Source organism: Candoia aspera, chromosome 18, assembly GCF_035149785.1.
Source record: "Candoia aspera isolate rCanAsp1 chromosome 18, rCanAsp1.hap2, whole genome shotgun sequence".
In the NCBI taxonomy this organism is placed as follows: domain Eukaryota; kingdom Metazoa; phylum Chordata; class Lepidosauria; order Squamata; family Boidae; genus Candoia; species Candoia aspera.
This window is the reverse complement of record NC_086170.1, coordinates 1,089,551-1,112,555: the sequence shown is the minus strand read 5'-3', so window position 1 is coordinate 1,112,555 and position 23,005 is coordinate 1,089,551. Positions and strand designations below refer to the sequence as shown.

Genomic DNA, 23,005 nt, shown 5'->3' with positions numbered 1-23,005 from the left:
AGGAGAAACCTTAGAGTCTTGTTTCTGCTGAAGTCGTCGAGATGGGTTTAAATCAGAATTTGAGGCTTTGCTGTAAACGAATCCCTGCAGTTCGGAGCCATGATCCTCCCAGGCAGTTGCTCTGGGAAGGGGACCCCGATGAATTCGTGTTTTTTTTTCCTCCTTGCTTCTAGAACCTGAATATGGCGGTAGCTCAGGACTGGTGCTTAGCTCTGCAGAGGCTGATGCGGGTGAAGGAAGAGGAAATACATTCTGCAAACAAGTGCCGTCTCCGTCTCTTACTTCCTGGGAAGCCAGACAAGTACGCGGGATTGTTTATTCTTTAACAAGAGAACCCAAACAGAGGTTTCAAGCCCACCTCCCACAGTCCTTGCTTCGGCTTACCCCCTCATTGCTGCTTCCTTCCACACAAAGCCAGGTATGGGTGACCCACCTGGCCTTCAAGGTCACCCACCTGGCCAGGCCTTCAAGGTCACCCACCCTAGCGGAGAGTCAATCTTTTATTTTTTCATTCTGGGAACCACCTGGTTCTAAAGACTCTGCCTGGTTAAATAGCCAGTGTTGACTTTTAAACAAAATGGTTGGTTTAGCATAACTTAAGAAGGCTGTTCCTTCCATGGTGTTTGAGATACCAACATTTCTCCTGGGTTGAAATGGTTTCTCCTCGGCGTTCCCAAACTCCAGATTTCATAGAAGCGTGTTTATGTAACTGTTCATTTTCCCCAAAAAGGAAGAATCTCATAGAATCACAGAATGACAGGGTTGGAAGGGACCTTGAAGGTCTTCCAGCCCAACCCCCTGCCCAAGGCAGAAATCCTCATAATCTGCCTTTAACTTACTGAAAGATGAACCACATTTGGCTGAAAGGAGATTTCTGCGTGCATGTCCTCATCTTTGTCCTCTGGCATTCATTTTTTAACTCAGGGCCGGGCGCCCCGTCAGCGTCATGGTGGTCTTCATCACGCCCAACCCGCTCAGCAAAATTTCCTGGGTGAATCATTTGCACTTGGCCAAGATTGCCCTCTGTGAGTAACCACATTTGCTTCATTATTGGTTGGTTCACCTTGGTTCAAAGCTTCTTCGGAGCGCAGCACACAAGCTTTGGAGATGCACAAGGCTGTTCTTCTGCTTCAGATTTAAGCAGGAAGAGAGAGGAATTTGCCGCAACAGATGCTTGCTAGCTCAGGATTATTCCTAGCTGTTGACAGGGTTGTCAGGAACTGATGTGCTAGCCCTCCCTAAAATACTCAGCTGTGTTTTTTTTAATGGCTTATATTTTAATTTTTCTGTAATTAAAATGCTGGGCTGCCACTCCCAAGACACGTGGCAAAGAAAAATAAATTGCCGATCCCCCCATGGGTGGCGGGGCTTTGTTCCGAACATTCAAAAAGGAAATAGGCAAGGGTCTGTGACTTTTAGATGTCTCGCTGAATTCTTCTCAGCCTGCAAGGCCTTTAGAGAAACCTTCCTTCCTGCCCCTTACATCATGAGATAACTTTAGGTGGACGCTTAAATTGCTTCATCTGTTTAAATTTTATTAATGAAGTGTGGCAAATAAACAAGGAAAGAATAATGCCGTCTGTTTAAATTTTATTAATGAAGTGTGGCAAATAAAAGAATGATGCATTAATGATAAGGAACTACATACATTCAAGCTGCTTTTCTTGGTCTCAGCAACTTTAAGAGTTCTGGAAGTTGAAGCCAGCACATCTTAAAAGTTGCCAGGGTTGAGAAACGCTGCGTTAAAGTGAAAATTATGTTACTTGGGTTTGACTGTATTTTATATATTTATTTATTGCTGATATTATTTATGGTTTTATTGAATTTTAAATCGTTTTTATTGTGGACCGCCCAGGGTCCCCCGTGTGGGGGAGATCGGCGGTCATAGAAATATGATAAATAAATAAATAAAATTAAGAGTGGGGGGAGGAGAGTTCAGGAAGAAAAAGAAGGAAGTCCCATATGCTATTAATGTAACATTAATTCAGTCCTTAATCTTATTATACCCAGATCGTATAAGAAGATACTGCTCCATCTTCTTTTTGGAAGTTAAAGACATTTCAAAAAATGGACGAAAACGCCTGTCTTGAATCCGTTCCATAACATCAGGCATATAAATTTATTTTCAGCCTCCTAGCTGAGCCCAATGTGCACTAGGTGTACGTTATATGTAGACAAGAGAGCCATCTCGCAGGTTGTCCTTTGGAAGGCTGTCCCCCAAAAGGCAGCAGTTAGAGCCACATTTGTGCACATTTCCAGCTGCAGAAATGGCATTTTCTGCTGCTTTGAGGAAGCCGACTGGGCTGCGGTGTCGGCTTCCATCCTTCTTGGCCTCGTCTTCCCTGAGCTGGTTTAATTCTTGAGTGTGTCTGTACCTCTAAAGATCGTGCATCATCCTTCGTTAAAGTAAATAAAAATATTGATAAATTTGATAAAATAAATAAATATTCTCCCCCTTTACAAGCATCCTGGGGTGGGGCTATCTGAGCCCAGTGCAGAGAAATCTCCATCATTGGGTGGTTCCTAAAGTCAGCAAGCTGGGACTCTGGGGTGCCGGGCGATCTGTGGTCACTTCTGTGCCCTTGTGGAGGGGGCAGTCAGAAGCGTTGCCACTTTTATCGATGTCCTAGATGGCTGTTCTGTCTCCTGTGAAGGGCGTTCCCACTCTGCTTCGCTTCACGGGCCTGGAGGGTTGACCATTGGCCAAGGTTGTACAAGAAGTGTCAGACAACGCGGCTGCAAAGGGGATTTTTCAACTCTTCTCTTTCTCTCCCTGCAGGGGAAGAAAATCAGCCGGGCTGGATCTGCCCTGAAGAAGATAAAAAGAGCAAAGCTGCTTTCTGGTGCCCCATTTTGGTGTGCCACCTCCCCGCCTTCTCCTCCAGGGCACTCGACTGGCAGGTAAAGAAACACCAAATTGTTCCTGTGCCAAGGGCCAACTTCTGACCCTTCTCCTCAAGGATTTGTGCTTTCTTCTAGTTCGTTAGAGCCATCTTGGGGAGTCCCTGAGAAAAACAGCCACGGTGGTGGTGGTGGTGATTTTCATTATTTATTGAAATTTGTTTCAGCCACGCAGCTCCCAACTGTTCTTCTGGGTCACAATCGTGAGCATTTCGGTTGGCTCATGGGTAGATTCTGCCCTGGAGTGTCATGGCTCTCTGGAAAGACAGGGCTGGTAAACAGAGACAGTCAACCTGTGGCTTTTGTTAGTCCACCAGGGGCTCACCAGCAGACTTGTTCTCCTGCACACCTGCTGGAAAAGCTGAGAAACCCACCTGTTCCCTACAGCACTCTGGCAGAAGCTCAGATAAGTAGAGGAGAGGGTTCTAAATGCCATCCTTTAAAAAAAATTAGCTTTTGAGCCACCGGTGAAGCGTGTTCTCTCTTGAATTTCAGCTAATTGGCTGCATCCCCTCCAGGATGGCAGACCCTCCCCCCCTTTATTTTTCATTTTTTGCAGTAGCTTAGCTTTTATTCTTCCTTCCCCCCATCAATCCAGCTGCAGTTTTGGCTCTCTTTGTTGATCTATGTTTTATTCCCATCCTTTTCTCCAAAAAAAAAACACAAAACGCTGATAAAGGGAAGCTGTTGCAGCACAGAATATATTATGATCAATCTACAAAGACTTTGGCTGCACAGTGTCCTTCCCTCTGCCCCAGAGGGTTTAAAACAGCTTCCAGGTTTCCGTGTCAGCATGAGAATCTTCAAAGGATGGCCTGTCTTTGCACCTCTAGTGGAAAAGAGTTTGGTTTGGTGTTTTTTTTTTTAGAGAAGAAGACAGAAGAAGTGTTTGAACTCTCTCTGCATTACTGTATATACATTTATTCGCAACCATAGGTTTTAGGGATGCTCATATAAAATGGCAACAATCCATATCAGTTCAATAAATCCCCTCTAGTGTTAACAGCACAATCTGTCAACATCTGCTTTCGGCCACTGCAAACAATGCAACTTGTCTTGTTCCATGTTCGTCTGCGTCAGTCAGCAGAAAATAGATTTTTTTCTTCTAAGCTAGACTGATTCAGTTGGATTAACAAAGGCATGATGAATCTGGCTCTAGGTTCCTGATATAATTTGCAATGTAAGAAGTAATGGATCGGATCTTCCGCCTGTGAGTTATTACAAATGCATAAACTGTGTGCTGTCGGTGATGCTTTATATCTTCCATCCAAATAGGCTGTTGTCCCTGTCTGAAAACGAAGTTCTGTGAAAGCTTGTCTCAGGGAATGGGATGTCAGAGGCTGTAAATAATACGACATTCCTTGTCCGTTTTTAAAGAATCGATACCACGTGGCCAATTTAAGCTTACGTGCCTGCTCCTTATCTTGTCTAAAATCTTTAAAAAATACGTAATCCCTCAACAGTGTACGATGAGCTGTGTCATTCAACAGTTCCTGATCTAATGATGATTGTGAGAATAGTTTTAGACACAAATCCACTCATCTATTACTGTTAAATTGTTCCTGGAGGCATTGTTTTGCCAAATAAAAGTTGGGCTTAAGGACTGGTCTCCTATAATATAAGATCGTTGCTTTCTCTATCCTTAAAGGCCCACTTCTAATCTCAGTGTTGCTGCTGGTGTACATGGGGTAAGACAGATTGATCTCACAAATCTATTCTGGACCTAATATCCACGGAGAGATGGTTTTCCCCTGGAAGATCTTGAGCGCAGGCTGAATTTATTTATCTATATTTCAAATTTCGGCCTCCTTTTGAATAGAAGAAGGAACAAATGGTTCTCGTTGATTCCATGGCCATTATTCTTGCTTGATGCTATCTGTTTTTTCCATGACGGTGTTTCCATAAACTGGGTACCCAAATATTTGAATGACCTCAGTTGTAGCTGCTGGGAGCATTGATTTTTCTACGCATGGATGAGGCCAGAGGGTTTTCAGGGCTAAAGGCAACGCTAGCTTGATTTGGCATAAGTACCCAAAATAGTGTGATGGAGAGAGAGAGAGAGCGAGCGAGCGAGCAGCGTTTGCTATTTATGCGCCTCTGGAGGGGAGACTCTGCTCTTAATCCCTGTAAATCCTCCAGGGCAGTGTTTCTCAACCTTGGCCACTTTAAGATGGGTGGACTTCAACCTTGGCTGGCTGGGGAATTCTGGGAGTTGAAGTCCACCCATCTTAAAGTGGCCAAGGTTGAGAAACACTGCTCCGGGGGCATAAAACTGGGAAATTCTAGGCTGATAAACCACCATGCAATTCCGAGCTTCGTGATTTAAAGCCTTCCTTCCGTGAAAGATCTGGGGTTTTTTGGGCTTTCTTTCCCAACCTCCCACCTCCCCCCAGAATCCCCAAGGGAAACTTCTTCTGGACTTGAGCTTCATTTTAAGAAGAACCTCCTTTCAGTTCCAGTGGGCGAAGTTTCATCCTGCGCTGCTGGCTGTTTCTTTTCCTCCCCACTTACGTTTTCTCAAGAGGTGGAAGAAAAATAGACTCAGCTGGAAAAAGAGAAAGCAGGCCCATAATTACCTTGAAAACCAGACTCTTATGCCCTCCCGTTCCATTTCTTTGGAACATCTGCAGTTTCCCAGCGAGTTGTGCCCTGTTTTATTTCCAGAGACTAATTTTAGCCCTCTGTTCTCAGCCCCTTCTCTTGCGGCCCCTCTTTCTGCCTTAATTGAGTGTTTTCATTGATTGTCTCTGTTGTTTTCTAGATATTTTTAGCTGTCCTTAACAATCGCTTCTTTTCTTAATATTTTTTTCCAGATACTGGTTGTAAAGATACGTTTTAGAAAGTTGGGCTTCACACTGCTTTGCCAATGCTCGTTTTGAAAGGCAGCGGATGCACCCCATAAAATAAATAACAAAGTTTTATCTTTTCTTCCCATTCTTGCTCGATTCCTGCATCCAGCTGGGTGCGGCTGTGCACAGCCCAGTCCAGTCTTCCTTGCTGGGGTTTTCCGCCATCAGCACTTCTCTGCCACAAGGCTACCTCTGGGTGAGTTTATGCAAAAACAGTGCCTGTTCCTTGCATCATGGTGAGCTTTGCATCGGTCTTCATCTCTGCAAGAGGACTGAGAACTGATGTCTTCCCAGGAGAGATCCCAAAAGGAAAAGAGAAGGGGGACCTTCCCATTCAGTACTTATGGGGCTGAGAGATAAGTTCCCCTTGTTTCTATTTCCAGAAGGCAGCAATAAATCCACTGCATAGCTCCCCTCCAGCAGAGGCAACTACAGCAGGGTGGAGGGGGACCCCAAGATTTATTGTAGCTCAAGCAGAATCCCTAAATGAGGACAGTCTTTCTTACATGGTTGTGGAATGCTAGCAGAAGAGGAACGGTGGAGGGTGTGGAGGAGGGTTGAAAGACCCCCACTTGTGCACAGCAATGATTTCTTTCATGCAGCCCATTCCTGCCAAGTCTAACAGGCAATCGGATTTCATACCTATGTCTCCGAAAGAGGACTTTTTAAAAGCAATTTTAAGAGGACTTCACTTTGGGGGAGCAACCAAGGTCATCTGCTAATTACTCTTTGCTGAAAAGAGAAAAAAAAAAAAGTTTTAAGCTGAATGATCAGCAGGTGGTAGTCCCTGGCTGATCTTCGCTGGATTTTGCAGTCTAGCGGAGCTGAGTCCAGCCTGGCACTTGGATGGGAGACCAAAAGGAAATCTCATGGAGGTAGACCAATTTGGGAAGCTAAAACAATAAGCTGCTGCTGTGTTGTTTGGCAAGAAACACACATGGATATCAGGACTTGACTCTGAGGCAGTCCTTAAGTTTTATCTAACTAGACTTCCCCTCCTCTTTTAATGCATGGACACTGTTATCTCATTAGGTCTTAACTTAGTTAAGAATGTGACTGTACACAGCTTTTTTCCTTCTCCATCTGGAATATTGAAAATCAACCTTCCTTTAAGACAGTGTTTCTCAACCTTGGCCACTTTAAGATGGGTGGACTTCAACTCCCAGAATTCCCCAGCCAGCCTGGCTGGCTGAGGAATTCTGGGAGCTGAAGTCCACCCATCTTAAAGCGGCCAAGGTTGAGAAACACTGCTCCGGGGGCATAAAATTGGGAAATTCTAGGCTGATAAACCATGCAATTCCAAACTTTTTGATTTAAAACCTTCCTTCTGTGAAGGATCTGGGGTTTTGGGGGCTTTCTTTCCCAACCTCCCACCTCCCCCCAAAATCCAAGGCTGAGAAACTCTGTTCTAAGTGGTGCCTTTCTGATATGCTCGACCACAGCTCCAATCATCCCCAGTCAGCATGGGCCTTGGGAGTTGGTAGGAATTGTAGTCCAACTGGAGGGGCCCAGTTTGAAAAAGAGGCTTTGTCAATGATAAAACCAGGTTAAATCCAAACCCAGGGTTCTTGTGTGCTTGGGAGAGACCTTTCTCTGGTCTTCACCCCACTCCTTCTGGCTTCTCTAGGTCGGAGGCGGCCAGGAGGGGGCCGGGGGCCAAGTGGAGATATTTTCCTTGAACCGGTCAGTGCCTCGCACAGTCAGGTCCTTCCCGGTGGCCTCCCGGGTCCTCTGCCTGGAATACATCCCAGAAAGGGGCAAAGAAGAGCAAGGGGAGGATTCTCAAACGGCTGCTGACCAGCCTTTTCCAGCCCAGCCTGTCCTTTGCCTCGGGCTGCAAGATGGCAGGTAAGGGCGTGTGTCCTGCAAACAAGGATGTGGGGGTCCTTGCAGCATTGGGAAGCCCCCTGCTACGTCTGGGCATGTCACCCCATGGTGAAACTCAGGAGCTATCACATATTGAGCCCCTGCCGTTGCTGGTCAGGCTGAATGCAGAATGCTGGCTGGATTCCTGTACAATTTGTGCTGATCCCCTCTTACTGCATATCTAAGGATTTTGAACTCGACTCTCCCTCCACCCAATCGCATTTCAAGATGTCTGGACAGCTTGGAATGGGGATGGAGAAGCACTCTGCACATGCTCAGAGGCGTCTAGTAAATTTGTGCTCCCCTTAATTCAAGCAAAGGGGGCAAACTGGTTCCAGCAGTTCCGTGTCAGCCACTGGGGGGAGCCCTTTCAGCGCTTGTGGTAGGTCTTCTAGCTCAGTGCTCTCCATGCAATTTCAGTGCTGGGCCTCTCTTGTTCCTTCTGCAGCATCCTGGTGTACAGCAGTCTGGACACAGGGGCGCAGTGCCTGTTAACGACCCGGGCCCCCGGGCCCCACCCCGTCCTCTGCCTGAAGCACAACGCCAATTACCTCTTTGCGGGCCTGCAGAATGGAACGGTAGCGGCATACGCCAGGACCAGTGGTGAGTGGGGCTGAGCATCCCTTCGTCCCGGTGCTTTTCCTGCCCACCTGTCAGGAGCCAGGGAAGGCTTTGTTGCTCCCCGAGGTGGTGCCCTCTCAGCACAAAGCATTTCTCCAAGCTCCCTTTTCTGACGCTTGCAAGATTCAAATGCAGGGCGATCGTGTCAAAATTTGGAATCCAGATGTTCAGTCTGTCCGGTGTCGGCCTTGTGTGTTGCTTATGGGGAGGTGTGTTTGGCAACAAGGAAACAAAACAGGAATGCAAGTTTTCTTGTAAAGAATTATCTACGTGGGCTGGCAGTGATTCTCCCTGGGAAGCCAGGGATGCGAAAGTAAGGGCTCTGCTGTTGAGCTAGAACTGAACCAAGTTTCTGGTCCTCATGGGTTTGCAAAAAGAGCTGATGTTATCAGGAACCTACGACTCTTGCTTCATCTACCCCAGCTTTGCTGCACTGGCTGAAGATGGCTGGGGTTGAATTTGTATTGAAGTAGGAGCATGGCATGTAAGTTATGCCTGTTTTCCTAAGCATGTTAAAAGTGGAGCTGTGTCTCCAGAAGTTTGCAGTACAGGCAGTTGAGAGGTTTTGATGTCTTCCATCCAGTTTGTTGAAACATCTTACTCTAATTAGAAATATTGCCCCCAAAAAACATACAGGTAGTCCTTGACTTATGACCACAATTGGGACCAGAACTTCTGTCACTAAGCGAGGCAGTTGTTAAGTGCGTCACGCCCAATTTTACAACCTTTTTTGCTACGATCGTTAAGCGAATCATGTGATCATTAAGTGAATCTGGCTTCCCACACTGACTTTGCCTGTCAGAAGCCAGCTGGGAAGGTCGCAAATGGTGATCAGATGACCCCAAGATGTTGCAACCATCGTAAATGCATGCTGGTTGCCAAGTGCCTGAACTTGGCACATGACCCCAGGGATGCCATGATGGTTGTAAGTGCGAGGAGTGGTTGTAAGTCACTTTTCCAGCACTGTTAATAACTTTGAATGGTCGCTAAACAAGTGGTCATAAGTCGAGGACTACCTGTAGTAATAACATTATTTGTGATTCTATCCCTCTGAGTTTGTATATATGGGGTGTGGTCTAGAAGAGGAGCCTATGGGACCCTGGGGAATAAGCTTCTGTGTTCGTTCATCACCCCCCAAGTTTCCCTCCAGGGGGACGTTTTACTCACACTTTGTTTCCAGGTGCTTTTAATTAATTTAAAATCTATTTTAATTTCCTGCTTGTTGCAAGCTAAGGGAGGAGGGGGAGGGAGGAGTGTTCCCTGCGCCGTCTCCCCATAGCCACCAAAAATACTTAACGTTAATTGGCTTTCGAAATGCAGCGTCTGGAATTTGGGTCCCAAGACAAAACCCTGAATTTGAAAGCTCTGTAATTTCCTATTGATCGGCTGTCAGTTCTCTCCGACGCTGGGGATGGTGGCCGTTTTACTCCTGCTGAAATCTGTCAGCTGGGTTTAATCCTCCTTCACTGTAAGCTTTTGATGGATTAAACAAAACAAAACAAAGCTGGCCTTTTGGTTCAGCTCGGTCTGGTTTTCCAGGATGGGGTGGACATCACAGGTCTGCGCCGATCTCACCCACGTCTGCTCCCACTTTCGTGTTGTGCGTGTTGCAAGGGAGCTGAGTATTTCACGCAAGTTTACCTGCCTGCTCTCCAACCTTTTGCTGGGTGCTCCCACTGAAACTGGGCACACCGATTTGCAGAGTCAAAATGCCCAGGGCGGGGCAGTCCTCCGAAAAACTGCAGCTTGAATCCAAGGGTCAAATCAGCTGTCATGCAGAGACGCCTTTGGGGTGTTTTCGTCTGAGTTCTCCCACCCCCCCACCCCCACCCCAATCCCAGCTTGCTTGTGAGCTTCGGCTATCTTGGCTGGTGCTGATTTGGCTAACTAAGCCATAATGCCCGGAGGAGTCAGCTGTTCATTAGCATCCGATATTGCTCCCTGGGGATGTCCTCGAAGCCCCGTCCAAGGTTATTTTTCAGCTTGCTGCGAAGGGACGGGAAGCAGAGTAGGAAATTCAAAGGGCCGTTGCTTATTGTGCGGCGTGTGGTTTCGTACCCGATTCCCCCTCCTGGTCCCCCAATTTGCTTTTCCTGTGGATGGGGGGCAGTTTCCCTTAATCGGGCACGGATTAATCTTCTGCTGCTCCCTTCCCTTCCTTCCCCAATTTTGTGCAATTTCACCCAGAGCGATTCCTCTCCATGTTCCATTAAATACCCACCATCTGTGACTTGATGCCCTCCGTTCCGGGGTTATAAATGGTTGTTTACACTGCACTTCCAAACTCCACTTGGCAACACGTTGCTTCTTATTAATTAGCTTTTGATAAGCCGTTTATGTTTTTTAATTAAAGTGTATGCTGGGGGCGAAGAGAGAGAGAGGCCATATCTCCCAGGCAGATACGGACTTGTTTAATCTGCCACTCACATCTTTGGAGGGCACAGATGACAAAGGCTGTCTTGTGTAAAGATACCTGTTGCACCTGTATTTTTAAATTAATGTATTGCTCGTTGAGAACACGGCATTTCTCCACACCTTGAATGGAAAAGAAACCCTGGGGTGGTTGTGTATTTGACTGAAGAACCATGCTTTTGGGTCTGGGACTAAAACAGTCCTCACTGAGGTGTTTAAACTCTTGTTCTGTTTGAGATCTGTGGAACTATATTTCTTGAAGGCTTGCCAAATACTAGCCTGATGCACCCTCTACAGTTAGTCCTCGCTTATCAACCATTTGTTTAGTGGCGGTTTGGACTTACGACCGTGCTGAAAAAACTGACTTGCGACTGGTCCTCACACTTACAACCGTCGCAGCATCCCTCACGATCACATCATTGCCATTTGAGCACTTGGCAACCGGTTCGCCTTTATGACTGTCACAGCAACCTGTGGTCACGCGATTGCCATTTTCTACCTTCCCAGCCAGCTTCTGGCAAGCCAGATCAATGGGGAACTGTGTGATTCACTTAACGACCATGTGGTTTGCTTAATGACTGCTGCAAAAAGGGCATAAAGTCAGGTTGGATTCGCTTACTGACCGCTTCGCTTAGCAATTGAAATTCTGGTCCCAATTGTGGTTGTTAAGCGAGGACTGCCTGTACTGAGCTGAAAATTTATTCTGGTATTTAGCCCCTCTCCAGGAGAGTAAGGCTAGCCTGCCTGGGCAGCACCTGTTCATTTTACCCAGGAGGTTGAACAACAGACTGACGATGATCTCTGTGCTGCCGAATTGGGTATGTGTTTGGGCAGCAGAAAGGCTGAGCTGATTAGATCTGGGGTGACGTCAAAACCATTGTCTAGTAGTAACAAAGCGACATGACGTGATACGGCCGGTTTTGACAATCGCAGTGGATGTGCGAGATTCCTCCAGCTGTGTTCGAAGAAACGCCGCTAAGAGCCCCCGGGAAGACTCTGTGCCACGGACATTTAGGACATTTGCAGCACTGGCAGACAAGGGCAAAAGATTACGATGCTTTATTTTAAACCCCAGAATTGGGAGAAGTCCAGAAATCTCCTTTACGGTATTTCAGTACCGGATCGCATGCATTTCTTCCACCCTTTAAATCAATGAGGCGGTGCAGAAAAGGAGGCTGTAGGAAGGGTGTCGGAGAAGGCACCGGATGAGTTGAGTTCGGTGGCCGAGGGGTTCTGCTCTTAAGATCAGTTAGGAACAGTGTTCAATGCAAGGATTCGCTGCACTCACAGGGATATACAGGCAGTTAGCCCACAAGACGTCAGTTTGTGCTCCCCAAAACAGGAGGAATTTTAAGCAGTGTGCACTTGCGGTCCAGGAGTGTAAAAACCCTGTGAGCTGAGGATGGAAGTGGAAAAACAGGGTGGGAACTTCATGGTTGGGGGAACAAGACGGAAGAAAATACAGATTTAGGCTCATCTTCTTCCAAACTCTTAACACAGCCACAGCTCGGTGGCTTCACGAAGTTGGGTCTTCCATTTTCCACTGGAAACCAGGTGGAAGGTGGGGCAGATTTTGTACAGGGCTTTGCGGGTAGTCCTCGCTTAACAACCACAACTGGGCCTGGAATTTCAGTTGCTAAGTGAGGCAAGGGAGGTGCAAAGGGCCAGGCTTGAGTGTGAACTATCCAGAGCTGTTCTCAAAAAGCTGAACAGGGTTGGAGCTGGTTAGAATGGGATGGGAGGCCACCGGGAAATGCAGGCCAGACTAGGAAAGCAGAAGGCGGCTGTGGCAAGCTACTCCCAGTTGTTCTCCAGAGACTGACACATGTCCGTGAAGCCACCAACAGTTTTTGTTATTGAAGAGAAACCCTCTTGAGCCTGGGGTCTTTTGCATCACCTCCTAAATTGATATTAATTTAATATAAATATAAATTTAATAAATAAATAAACGCAGGAGTGGTGTCATGCAGCTCCTGTTTTGAACCCATCGAGAAAAGAAAAAAATTACTTGTTTTTATTTATTTATCAAATTTTGTCATCTCCCTCAAAAGAGGGGGAGCCAATTTGGACTTCCCAGGTTGCCTTACAATTCTCCGTCTTCCCTTTGGGTCTTCGAAACCAGCTCCCCACCCGGTCTCATCGGCCTTCCTCTTCCTTCTGCAGGGGGTCTGTGGGACGCCGAAGCCGAGCCCACGTGCCTGGCGGTTGGGCTGGCACCAGTGCGGACGCTGCTGACTTTGGATGACGCCATGTGGGCCAGCTGTGGCAATCAGGTCACCGTCTTCGATGCCGTCAGCCTGAAGGCTCAGGTAGGTGGATGCCCAGGTGCGCAACGCTTTCCAGGGGTCCCCCCCGCAGAACCTGGATCACCTCCTTGCCCTCTCCTCTCACTTCTGCTTAAATATCTTAGTTTTTGCTTCTCTGGCCCCACCCTCATCCTCTTGTTTCAACAGCTTTTTCTCCCCCTCTTGCAGACGATTTTTGTCCCCCCACCCAACCTTCCTGCTTCACGACCCATCTTTGCTCTGCCAAAATTTGAATTTGAATTTTTGTCTTCCCCTGGCGCTTCTTCATCCATACTCCCCAGCCACGCTGCTTGTGGACGATGGGATTGGCAGACCGAGGTAACTGGGTGGTAGCAACGCTGGGAAGTTGCTCTAAGAAATTTCACCCACCTCTTCTGTTTCAAGGGAAGGATGAAGCCTGGTTTCCTTTTAATTCTCCCGTTCGAAGAAATGGCCCCCGCTGCCTCAGCGTCCCTTCCTCCTCAGCTGCCATGTCTTTCTCTCCCCTGGCAAGAGGAAGTTGCCACTCGCTTTAGCTTGGCACTTTTTGTCAGTGCCTTGTCAACACTAATGCAACTTTTTACATCTCCCCAGCTGCCCAGCGGGATTTATAGGAGCTCTGTTATTATATAGACATTTACAGGTACATAAATGCCCCGGTGGGAAGGGCTGTGTCAGCATTTTCAGGGTAATATTCTGGGTTTATAATGGAGGCATAAAAAGATGGTTGCTCCAAGCTGCCTAAGAGAGCTGCGTTCAAAGTGGGAGGGGGGAAAGTTGCCTTCACGGGGAGAGAAAGCATGAAAATTGGACTGGGCCACATTACAGGCACTTGGCAAAGCGGTGGCGAGGATGCAAGGGAGAGATTAATTCGAGCAAGGAGAAGTTAAAACTTAAATACTGTAAGAAATGTAGGATTGGTGAGGCTAGGAGGGAAAATAAGAAACGATTTCTTCCCCAGCGTTGGCTTCCTCGTCCATCTTGTCCTCTCCGTCTTGCCCAGTCTTAAAACCACCGCTTAACTTCTTGCTGACTTTCCTGCTGCTTTTAATTTGTCGGGTCGGCCATCGTGGTATTTTTCTTAGGGCTAATTGTTTTCCTCATCTTGCGTCATTGCCCGTAGCTTTATTTTGACCCCAGCATGTAGGGGACGCGTGGACCTACCAGACCGTTTTGCGGGGGCAGGTGGATGAGGGCTTAAAACCTTCACGCAGCACACTTCGCCTAGTGACTGCATTTAACCCGTGGGGGGGAGTTAAAACCAAACTAAAGTGAACCGAGCTCTGCACATGGTACAAATCCAGCTGCAGAATCTTTTTAAGGGCCTCTGTTAGACACGAATGCAGCTCCTGAGTCCTATTTCCATGATGTTTTAGCCCTAGGATTCTCCTACCCAACCCATGCTAGGTCTTCCCAGGATCAGCATTCAGGAAAAAGGTGAAAGTTTAGAGACTTACAGGTAGTCCTCGTTTAGTGACCGTTCGCAGTTACAACGGCGATGGAAAAGTAATTTTGCGGCCAGTCCTCGCATTTATGACCTTCTCAGGTCTGTAAAGCGGAAGAAAGCTAAGTAATGGCATAAGCACAGTCGTGGTTTCACTTGGCAACTGCTTCGCTTACCGACCGAGTTGCTGCTCACAATAGAGGTGGGATGGAGTTAAGAGCAAACTCAGGATAAGTTATTTTTGATCTTAATAAACCATAGTAATAAAAAACCTCCCTGAGTTTTTTCCAGCAAGTTTTCCTGCCTTGGATTTTAGTTTCCGGAAACTGCAAATGTGTCTTGCTCCCCATCTGGACTTTAGTAAAGAGCATTCCCCGTCTGAGAGAGATTCTGTTTTTGTTTTGTTTTAGTGAAAAATTATTTACCCAGAAGACTGTTCGAAAGGAAGGAAGCCTCCGAATGTCCGAAGGCTTAAGCGACAAGGAGTTATTTCAGAGGCACGAGACCTTATGCACCCCAATCCCCCACCACCTGTTCATTGCACGCCGATGGCCAGTTTCTCCTTTGTTCGCAGAAAATATTCGAGGCCCGCCCGGAGGAGGACAGCAGCGTGACCCACATGATCAAGGCCGGCAGTGGCGTTTGGATGGCCTTTTCCTTGGGGTCTTCCATACGGCTTTTCCACACCGAGACGCTGGAACTCCTGCAGGACATCAACGTTGCCACCCGAACCACGGCTGTCCTGCCAGGTAGGAAAGAAGTGGGATGAAACTGTAGGGATCCGTGGCACGAAAAGCCAACACAGAGTCCTGTGGCCCCTGGAATTCTCTTCGCCTACCTAGAAGTCACTGACGTACAGGAAACACTTTGTGCCTGTAAAGTCTGTCCAATCCACAGGTCGTCCTCGACTTGTGACCACGATTGGGACCAGAACTTTGGTCACTAAGCAGTGCAGTTGTTAAGTGAGGCATCACATGACTGCGCCTGATTTTATGACCTTTTTGGCACAGTTGTTAAGCAAATTGCATGGCTGTTAAGCAAATCCGGCTTTCCCCGTTGATTTTGCTTGTCAGAAGCTGGCTGGGAAGGTCGCAAATGGCGATCGTGTGACCCCGGGATGCTGCAACCATCATAAATTCATGCCGGTTGCCAAGGGCCCAAACTTTGAGCACGTGACCGCAGGACACTGTGACAGTTGTAAGTGCAAGGACTGGTTGTAAGTCATTTTTTTCAGCGCCACTGTAACTTTGGTCGCTAAACGAATGGTTGTAAGTCAAGGACTACCTATACCTACAGGCAATCTGGTTTCACCATCTCTTGCGGATGGGCGGATTAGCTTTCCTGCACACAGCATAGGGTTGGACTAGGTGGTCCCTGGGGGACCTTCCAGCTCACTATTCATGGAAATTATTCTAATTGCTGAATTGACATAAGTGGAAAGGCTTCTGGCACTCTAAACAAATACAGTGGGTTTTTAATGCGTTACAGTGGGTGAGATTCTGCCTCCTCTGCACTGTGCCCCTCGGCATCACCAACCTGTCTTCCCCTCCCTTCCCTGCCAACCCACCCCGGTTTAAGTCCCACATCAGTCCAGCCACTGTTTGCGTGTGATGAAGCAAAGGACCACGCACAAAAGCTTCTGCCTGTTTATAAAATGTATTACTCGGGAAAGATGCTACCTGTGATTTTTGAATTTTTTGCCTTGTGATTTTTGAATTTTTGCCTTGTGATTTTTGAATTTTTGTGAACGGCGGTCAACTCTCAGGCGTTTGTGCTATGGTCAAGCAGCTCCTTCCCTTTTAAGGACTTGACATTGGCATGCAGTAAGCAAGCTGGGTGCCCCTGTATCGCAAAAGCTGGGGGTCACGGGGTGGGTAGGATCACACCCTGGTGGGAAGGAGAGTTTTCTGCTCTGCTTCACGCAGAAAAGATGGCTGATCAGAGCCACTGTAAATTCTCCATTAATCTTTTCATTTTAACCTCCCTCCCGGCCTTCCTCTCTCTTTTCCACTTCTTAGCATGGAGTAATTGTATAATTAGTACTAAATGCATTACTCTTGTAAAGTGTTTCGTGTTTTAAAAAAAAAAAAATCCAGAAGAGCCATATTTAAAAAATTTATCGGGGCCGCTCTCCTTCCACAGTGTAAGTATTTTTGTATTAATGTATTTTTGAACTTAAGCTCTCTCATCCTTTTTAACTAGACAGGCCATTAATAAAGGCTTTTGCATAACAGAAGAGCCTTTTTAAATTTGTATATTCGCTGATGTATGGCTTGTCTGACATTGGAGCTTTAAGCCGGCCGATAAAATATTTATTGGCCCTCTTCCTGCTGTTTTCTGAGGGGGTGATGAAGATGGGGGTTCAAAATCCTGCTGCTGCTAAAAAGAGGCATTTGGGTCCTTGTTCCAAAAGCTTCAGGGATGGATAAATGGACTGTCCTCCCTTTCATCCTCAGAACAGCCTTTAAAGGTAGGCTGAGTGTCCTGACTAAATTTTATCTGCCTGGGAGCAAGAAAAAAAAATTCCAACCTCAGGATGAGTCCAAAATTAAATCCTACAGAAGCAATGCACACAAAGATATAGAAAAGCAGTCTTCATTTAGTGACTGCCTCGTTTAGCGACCAATCGCAGTTATGACACTGATGAAAAAGTAACTTGGCGACCAATCCTCGCATTTATGACCTGTAAAGCAAAGGAAACTTGAAGTCAGATCATAAGCAGTTGCAGTTTCACTTAGCGACTGCTTCTGTTAATGACCAAGTTTGCTGGCCTCAATTGTGGTCACTAAATGAGGACTACCTGTATTGCTCAAAAGAGCAATTCCACAACCCATCCTGTTATTAGGCAGAGTTCACAACATGGGTATTTATTGATGGAGATCCTGACTTTCATTCATTGATGGAGGAGAGGAAGGGGCCCAACGCCTCCCCGGGAGGTGGGATTCGAACCTGGGTCTCCCCCTTCCTAGTCCAGCTCCTTCCCCACTGGATCAAAATAACAGAAACTTTTGAGCCCCCACCCCCCAGATCTGGGTTTCTTTACCCTGTGGGGCCAGGGCTTGGCGAGAGATTGGTGGGGGGGAGCAATTATGAATCCAGATGTTGGGGGGGGTCTCCTTGCAGACTGATTCGGTCCCGAAACTCTTCCTTCCCTTCCGCTGAGGCTGTTCCTGTTCCTACGTCGCTTTATGGTGATTTTGCCTCCTCCCCTCTCCCCCCCCACCCCGCAACTCCCCTGGCTTTTCAGTAGCTAATTTGCAATTAAAATGCACCATTGCATCGCCAGACTTAAAAGGGGGAGAGGGATGGCGGGGGAGACGTTCTGCTGTTGCTTTTTCCCAGGATAGGTTTCCTGGGTCTCCTGCTGGAAAGGGGTCCAGACAGAGCTCTGCCTCTGCTCACGGACGGAGGAAAGCCCGCAGGGTGGGGACGGTGGGGTTCAACACTCGCCCTTTGCTGGTCTTTCTCCAAACCGGCTCCCCGGGGCGAGTGTTTTTTATTAGCTTTTTCATTATAAAATTTCTAAGTGTCTCGTAGAGTCGGAACTATAAATAAACGAGAAAAGGTCACGCGTTCTCGCCGAAGCAGTCCCCGTATCTTCTGCGCTCCGCAGAGAGTTGATTGATCTAAAATATCGCATTCGTGTGGCTCTGCCGCGATCCTCCATCCTCCTCCTCGGCCTTCGGGGATGCCGGCGGTTCAAACTGCATGAAAACCCAGTTTGTTGCAATTTGTAATTAGGGAGATTAAAAAACACCCATACCAATGGTTTTCTTAATCTGTTAACTGAATTTGCGGCCACCGAGGTCCAAGATTGACGGTGGCCTGTCTCCATTTTAAAAAATGTGGGTGGCTTTGGAAGGCAATGTTTGTCTGAAAAGCAGGTTCATATGAATAAATGATTAAAATTGGAGAAGGTTGGATACTCCCTGGATCAGTGCTGGATTCTTTGCAGAGCACATTTCCCAGTTTGCCCTGGGTCTGTGCCAAAGAGACGTGCCAGTCTGCCAATGTGGCCTCCCTTCTCCATTTGCCTTGGTTTTATTAAACTGGAAAACTGGAGCTGGGGGACACCTCCTTCTGGTCTGAAAATGCATTAATTCACACAGAGAGTTACAGGTAGTCCTCGACTTACAACCACAATAGGATCCAGAAAATGTGTTGTTAAGCGGTCTGGTCGCTAAGTGAGGCATGTGACCGCACCCGATTTTACGACCTTTTTTGCTGAGGTTGTTAAGCTGGGAAGGTTGAAAATTGTGATCAGGTGACCTGCATGGTCTGGATGGTGGAGGACAGCCAGATGAAGCCGAAGCCCCCTGCTTCTCACAGTGGCCGGTTTTTCCTTTCGTTCTGCAGGGCAGAAGAATGTCCGGGTCACCAGCCTTCTCATCTGCCAGGGCCTTCTCTGGGTTGGTACCGACCAAGGAATTTTGGTCCTGTTGCCCGTGCCCAGGCTAGAGGGGATCCCCAAAATCACGGGTAAGTCTCCTTCCTTATTCGCTCCGCCTGGACCCCTTTAACGGGGAGGTGGAGCAGAGCACCCAGCCCGCATCGGTACGGGGACAGGCTCCTAAGGATGCTGAAGCAGCTTAAGATAACCCTTTATTCTTATCTTTCACTTATTTTTATAAATAATCCCCTTTATATTTATCTTTCATGGCTCGGCTTGCAAGCACCCACCTGGGTTATTTCCTCTCATGTGTGGCTAGTAGAGAGATTCTCGCTGATTTGGTCTGACGGAGAGATTAATTCGGACCGTCCTGCATTCTGCTTGTGGAACGTCTTTTGGCTTCCCATTTTTTTTTTCTTTTCCTCTCTCTCTCTCTCGCTCTCTCTCTCTTTTTCCTATTCTTCTGCATGGCTCTTACCCCTTCGGTGCTTCTGATCAGAGGTAGAGCGAAACCTCTGGCTTTCGCAGTGCACGTTGGAGAATTGCATTACCTCCCTCCCCAGATCTTGCCGGCCTGCGCTTGTAAGGCTCCTGACACAGCGTGGGGCGAGCTCTGTGGGTCTCCCTGTTAATCGAAGGCCTTCTCTCCATTGCTCAGGGAAGGGGATGGTGTCGCTCAATGGCCACTGCGGCCCTGTGGAGTTCTTGGCGGTGGCTTTCAGCACGCTGGCGCCTGAGATCTTGAAGAGCGACAAGGAGGACGACGCAGCGGAGGAGCCTCCGTTGGCTGGAGACGAGCACCCCAACACGGGGGGCCGCCCCTCCGAAACGGCCACTCCAGACAGTTCCTCCACAAGGGAAATCAGGAAAAAGGGGATCTTTCTACAGTACCGCCTCCGATCCACAGCTCACCTCCCCGGGCAATTACTGTCCACGAGGGACACGCCTTCGCCGGCCGGCGGGAGTTCTCTGGAGCACACGGAAGAGGACGGCTCCATCTACGAAATGGCGGACGACCCGGACATCTGGGTGCGCAGCCGGCCCTGCACGAAGGACTCCCACCGTAAGGAGATCTCTTCCTTGGCCGTGATTTCCGGAGGGAGAGGGTACCGCAACTTCCGCGCCAACGGCCGGTCTCCCTCGAGCAGCGAAACCGACAGTATGTTGCTCCTGTGGCAGATCCCCTTGATTTTATAGCGCGGGCATTTTCTGCTCGGTCCTGTCGCCCCACGAGGCCCCAGTCCTGAGCAGCTGTTGCGTTGCCCGGTGGAGGTATGTGGGGCTCCCCAGGGACGTGCTGGTTTTGCTTCCCTTTCTGGGGAACGGACCTGCCTGGCCTGTCAAGTTTTTATCCGTCTCCTAGGCTTCGAATCCCCTCTCCGCCCAGCTGTGTTTGCAACCTCTTTTTAAGACTCCTTTTCATGCGTTCGGATCTTTGGTCTTTCCATGAGAAACGAGCTCGCACTTTCCCTGTTTTTTCCCCTGAACTTGTTTCAGGTTTTATAGGAATCGGCACCCTCCCTGCAGGTTTTGGAGAGGCCCAGTTGATTTTTCCCCCTGGATGTGTTTTCTTTCCAGAAAGAGGCATAAGGGTCTTGTGTACCCATGTGTGAATATCATAGACACACACACACACACACTTAATATAAAAGTGTTGTATATTATTAAATTGTATAAATAAAATCTGTATATATTGGGCTCAGAAATAAAGGTGGTAGAAAGCTCCTTCTAGTCCATCTGTATGACCGCTCTGGGGTGGTCTTTTCCCTGGTAGCGCTGCAAGTTTGGTGCAAAATTTGGCCATCTCATTAGATGCCAGGAAAGTTCTCCAGCCAATGAAAAGTCCAGTAGCCGGCCCTTAGCGGGCACCCTCTCCAGAGCCGGAGACGTGGAGAAAACCGCTGCTTTGCCTGCTGAGCTCTCCAAGGGCTGAGCATTCTCCTGATCTTGTTTTGTTATTTTTCCATTTCCTCTGCAAACCAGAATCTTCCCAAGAAAAGCAGGGAGCGACTTTTAGAGATCGTATAACCACAGTTGATCAGCAGGCCCGTAAATATCGTTGACCTCCCTGCATGCAAGATGCACAGACCTGCACGTGCGGACAGCAGGGACCGTTCGGCCAGATTGATGGGTGGTGTAGACCCACGTCGGTCAAATCCAGATTTTTAAGTCTTGTTCCCGAGGGGGAACAGAGCCAGGCAGGTCTCCCGTGGAACGGCATTGTGGTGGAGTTGCCCCTGGCCAAGGTCCCGAGGAGTGTGAGTTGGACGGTCCTGGGCCTGCAGGAAGCCCCCAACCTTATCACTGGTCTGGGAAAGATCGGGAAGGAGAGGCATTATTGCAAGAGAAGTGAACTCGAAAGCACACCCGGATAGACTCCTGTGCCGGTGAGCGTGAGGTTTCATCCCCCCATTCAGTCCGAATCCGATGCCCTGATAGGCTCCAGTTGCCTTTTTGTTTTCGTCTTTCAATTATATTCTTAGCAACTCAACCTTGAAATAGGGTCATTTCGACTGCCGCTGCTGGAGAACGATGACGAGGAGATGTACATGATTTCCAGAGCTTATTTTTTTCCTAATTAGACATTAAATGCCTGTAACGTTTCTCTCTTCTTTTTCTTAAAAAGTCTGCTCCAGATTAAGCTGTCTGCGCTCCATCCCCCCTCCCCAGTTTGTGCTCCGGCTTGGCAAGGAGGGGAGAAAGGGGGGAGGCGTTGGCAGGCTGCATCCCCCCCCCCGAAGCTGCGTGGCTGTGCGCGTTCACATCAGTCACACGTCATTGTGAAACCTTTCGGAAGAGAGCCGCGGATCCATACAATACGTGGAGATTCATTAAAGCATCAGTACAATTACACCAGGAAACATGAGGTCTTTCGGCCACTCGGCCTCGCCGTCCAGCTTCGCGTGAAAAATAGCCATTTTGCCTAGCTGGTTACCCTGCTTCCAACGGGACAGCCGTGTGTCTGAATGGGGTGGTGTTGGTCCAACTTTAGAGCGAGCCTGTTGGGGAAGATGGCTTTTCTCATCCTGGAGACGTGCAGATACAGACAGTCCTCACTTAACAACCATTCATTTAGTGACTTTGGACTACAACGGTGCTGGGAAAACTGACCTGCATCCGGTCCTCACACTTACGACCACACTTGGTAGCCGGTTTGCATTTACGACCATCACAGCGTCCCCTGGTCATGTGATCGCCATTTTTGACCTTCCTGGCTGGCTTCTGGCAAGAAAAGTCAGTGGGGAACCAAGTGATTCACTTAACAACCACATAGTTTGCGTAATGCCTGCAGTGATTCGCTTAACGACCGTGGGAAAAAAGGTCGTAAAATCAGGTCGGATTTGTTTAATGAACGCTTTGCTTAGCCACCGAGATTCCAGTCCCAATAGTGGTTGTTAAGCGAGGACTACCTGTAGAATGATTTTGCCCCTTCAGGTTCCGTTTGGCCCTTGCAGATCAATAGCTTTGCAGGCAGTGGAAAGCCTGCCCCACCCAGAGGAAAAATTAAGCAGCCGTACAGGACACATCCTGTACATTTTAGGATGCAACCATGCATTGGGCTTTGCATGCGTGCATGCATGCATCTTTTGGAGGGTGCATTTCAATGAGTGTTGCTCTGAAATATTTTTTAGATGTTTAGCACATTGCCCTTGATCATAGCTCTCCTGGATTTCAGAGGGAAGTGCCTGGTGCCAAGAACTGAATCTGCACCATCTCTCCAAGACTCTAGTCCTCAAGCTTCTGATGAAACAACCCGTTTTAGACAAAACCCACAGGGTGTGGCCTTACGCTGTCTCTGCTGTTGTTGCCTTGTCTGTGTTGTTGGTAGCTGTCCTTGTCTAGGCTCAGAAGCTCAGCAGCTCCGGTCTGCTTGGATGGGGGACCACCAGGTTATCCTAAAGTTGGTTGAGAACTCCAAAAAGCATCCTGGGAGAAGGCCAGGGCAAACCAGCTTTGTTTTGTTACTGAGAAAGGGTGCAGGATTTACCAGGTTTCCCACCAATGTCTTAACCCTTGGATTAAACCTGCGCAAAGCAGCCCCCCCCCCGCCCCGGTTTTAACCTTTCCTCCTCCTCCAGGAGCAAAGCCCCCTAAATCGATTGATCAGTTTCTCACTGGCTGTGGAAAACTTGAGCTGCGTTTCTTTACGAGCAGCCATAACAAGCTTGTCTTCTGCTGAAAAGCGTTCCACAGAAAGGAAAAAGAAGAAGAGATGAACCGCCTTCTTGCCCGTCTT

At 48.0% G+C, this 23,005-nt stretch overlaps 1 protein-coding gene across 3 annotated transcripts in view; it reads left to right on the top strand.

Moving 5' to 3' along the window:
* ARHGEF10L (Rho guanine nucleotide exchange factor 10 like) overlaps window positions 1–20,492 on the top strand; it is a 57,142-nt gene extending 36,650 nt beyond the window's left edge. For all 3 annotated transcript variants that reach the window (XM_063317645.1, XM_063317646.1, XM_063317648.1), the window contains 10 exons: window positions 174–301; window positions 925–1,025; window positions 2,780–2,901; window positions 5,860–5,946; window positions 7,378–7,598; window positions 8,065–8,219; window positions 12,813–12,958; window positions 14,953–15,127; window positions 18,735–18,857; window positions 19,427–20,492. In XM_063317645.1, coding sequence (XP_063173715.1) covers window positions 174–301; window positions 925–1,025; window positions 2,780–2,901; window positions 5,860–5,946; window positions 7,378–7,598; window positions 8,065–8,219; window positions 12,813–12,958; window positions 14,953–15,127; window positions 18,735–18,857; window positions 19,427–19,965 — 1,797 coding nt within the window. In that variant the 3' untranslated portion in view covers window positions 19,966–20,492. The remainder of the gene's footprint in view (window positions 1–173; window positions 302–924; window positions 1,026–2,779; window positions 2,902–5,859; window positions 5,947–7,377; window positions 7,599–8,064; window positions 8,220–12,812; window positions 12,959–14,952; window positions 15,128–18,734; window positions 18,858–19,426) is intronic.
* Window positions 20,493–23,005: the final 2,513 nt, after the last annotated feature.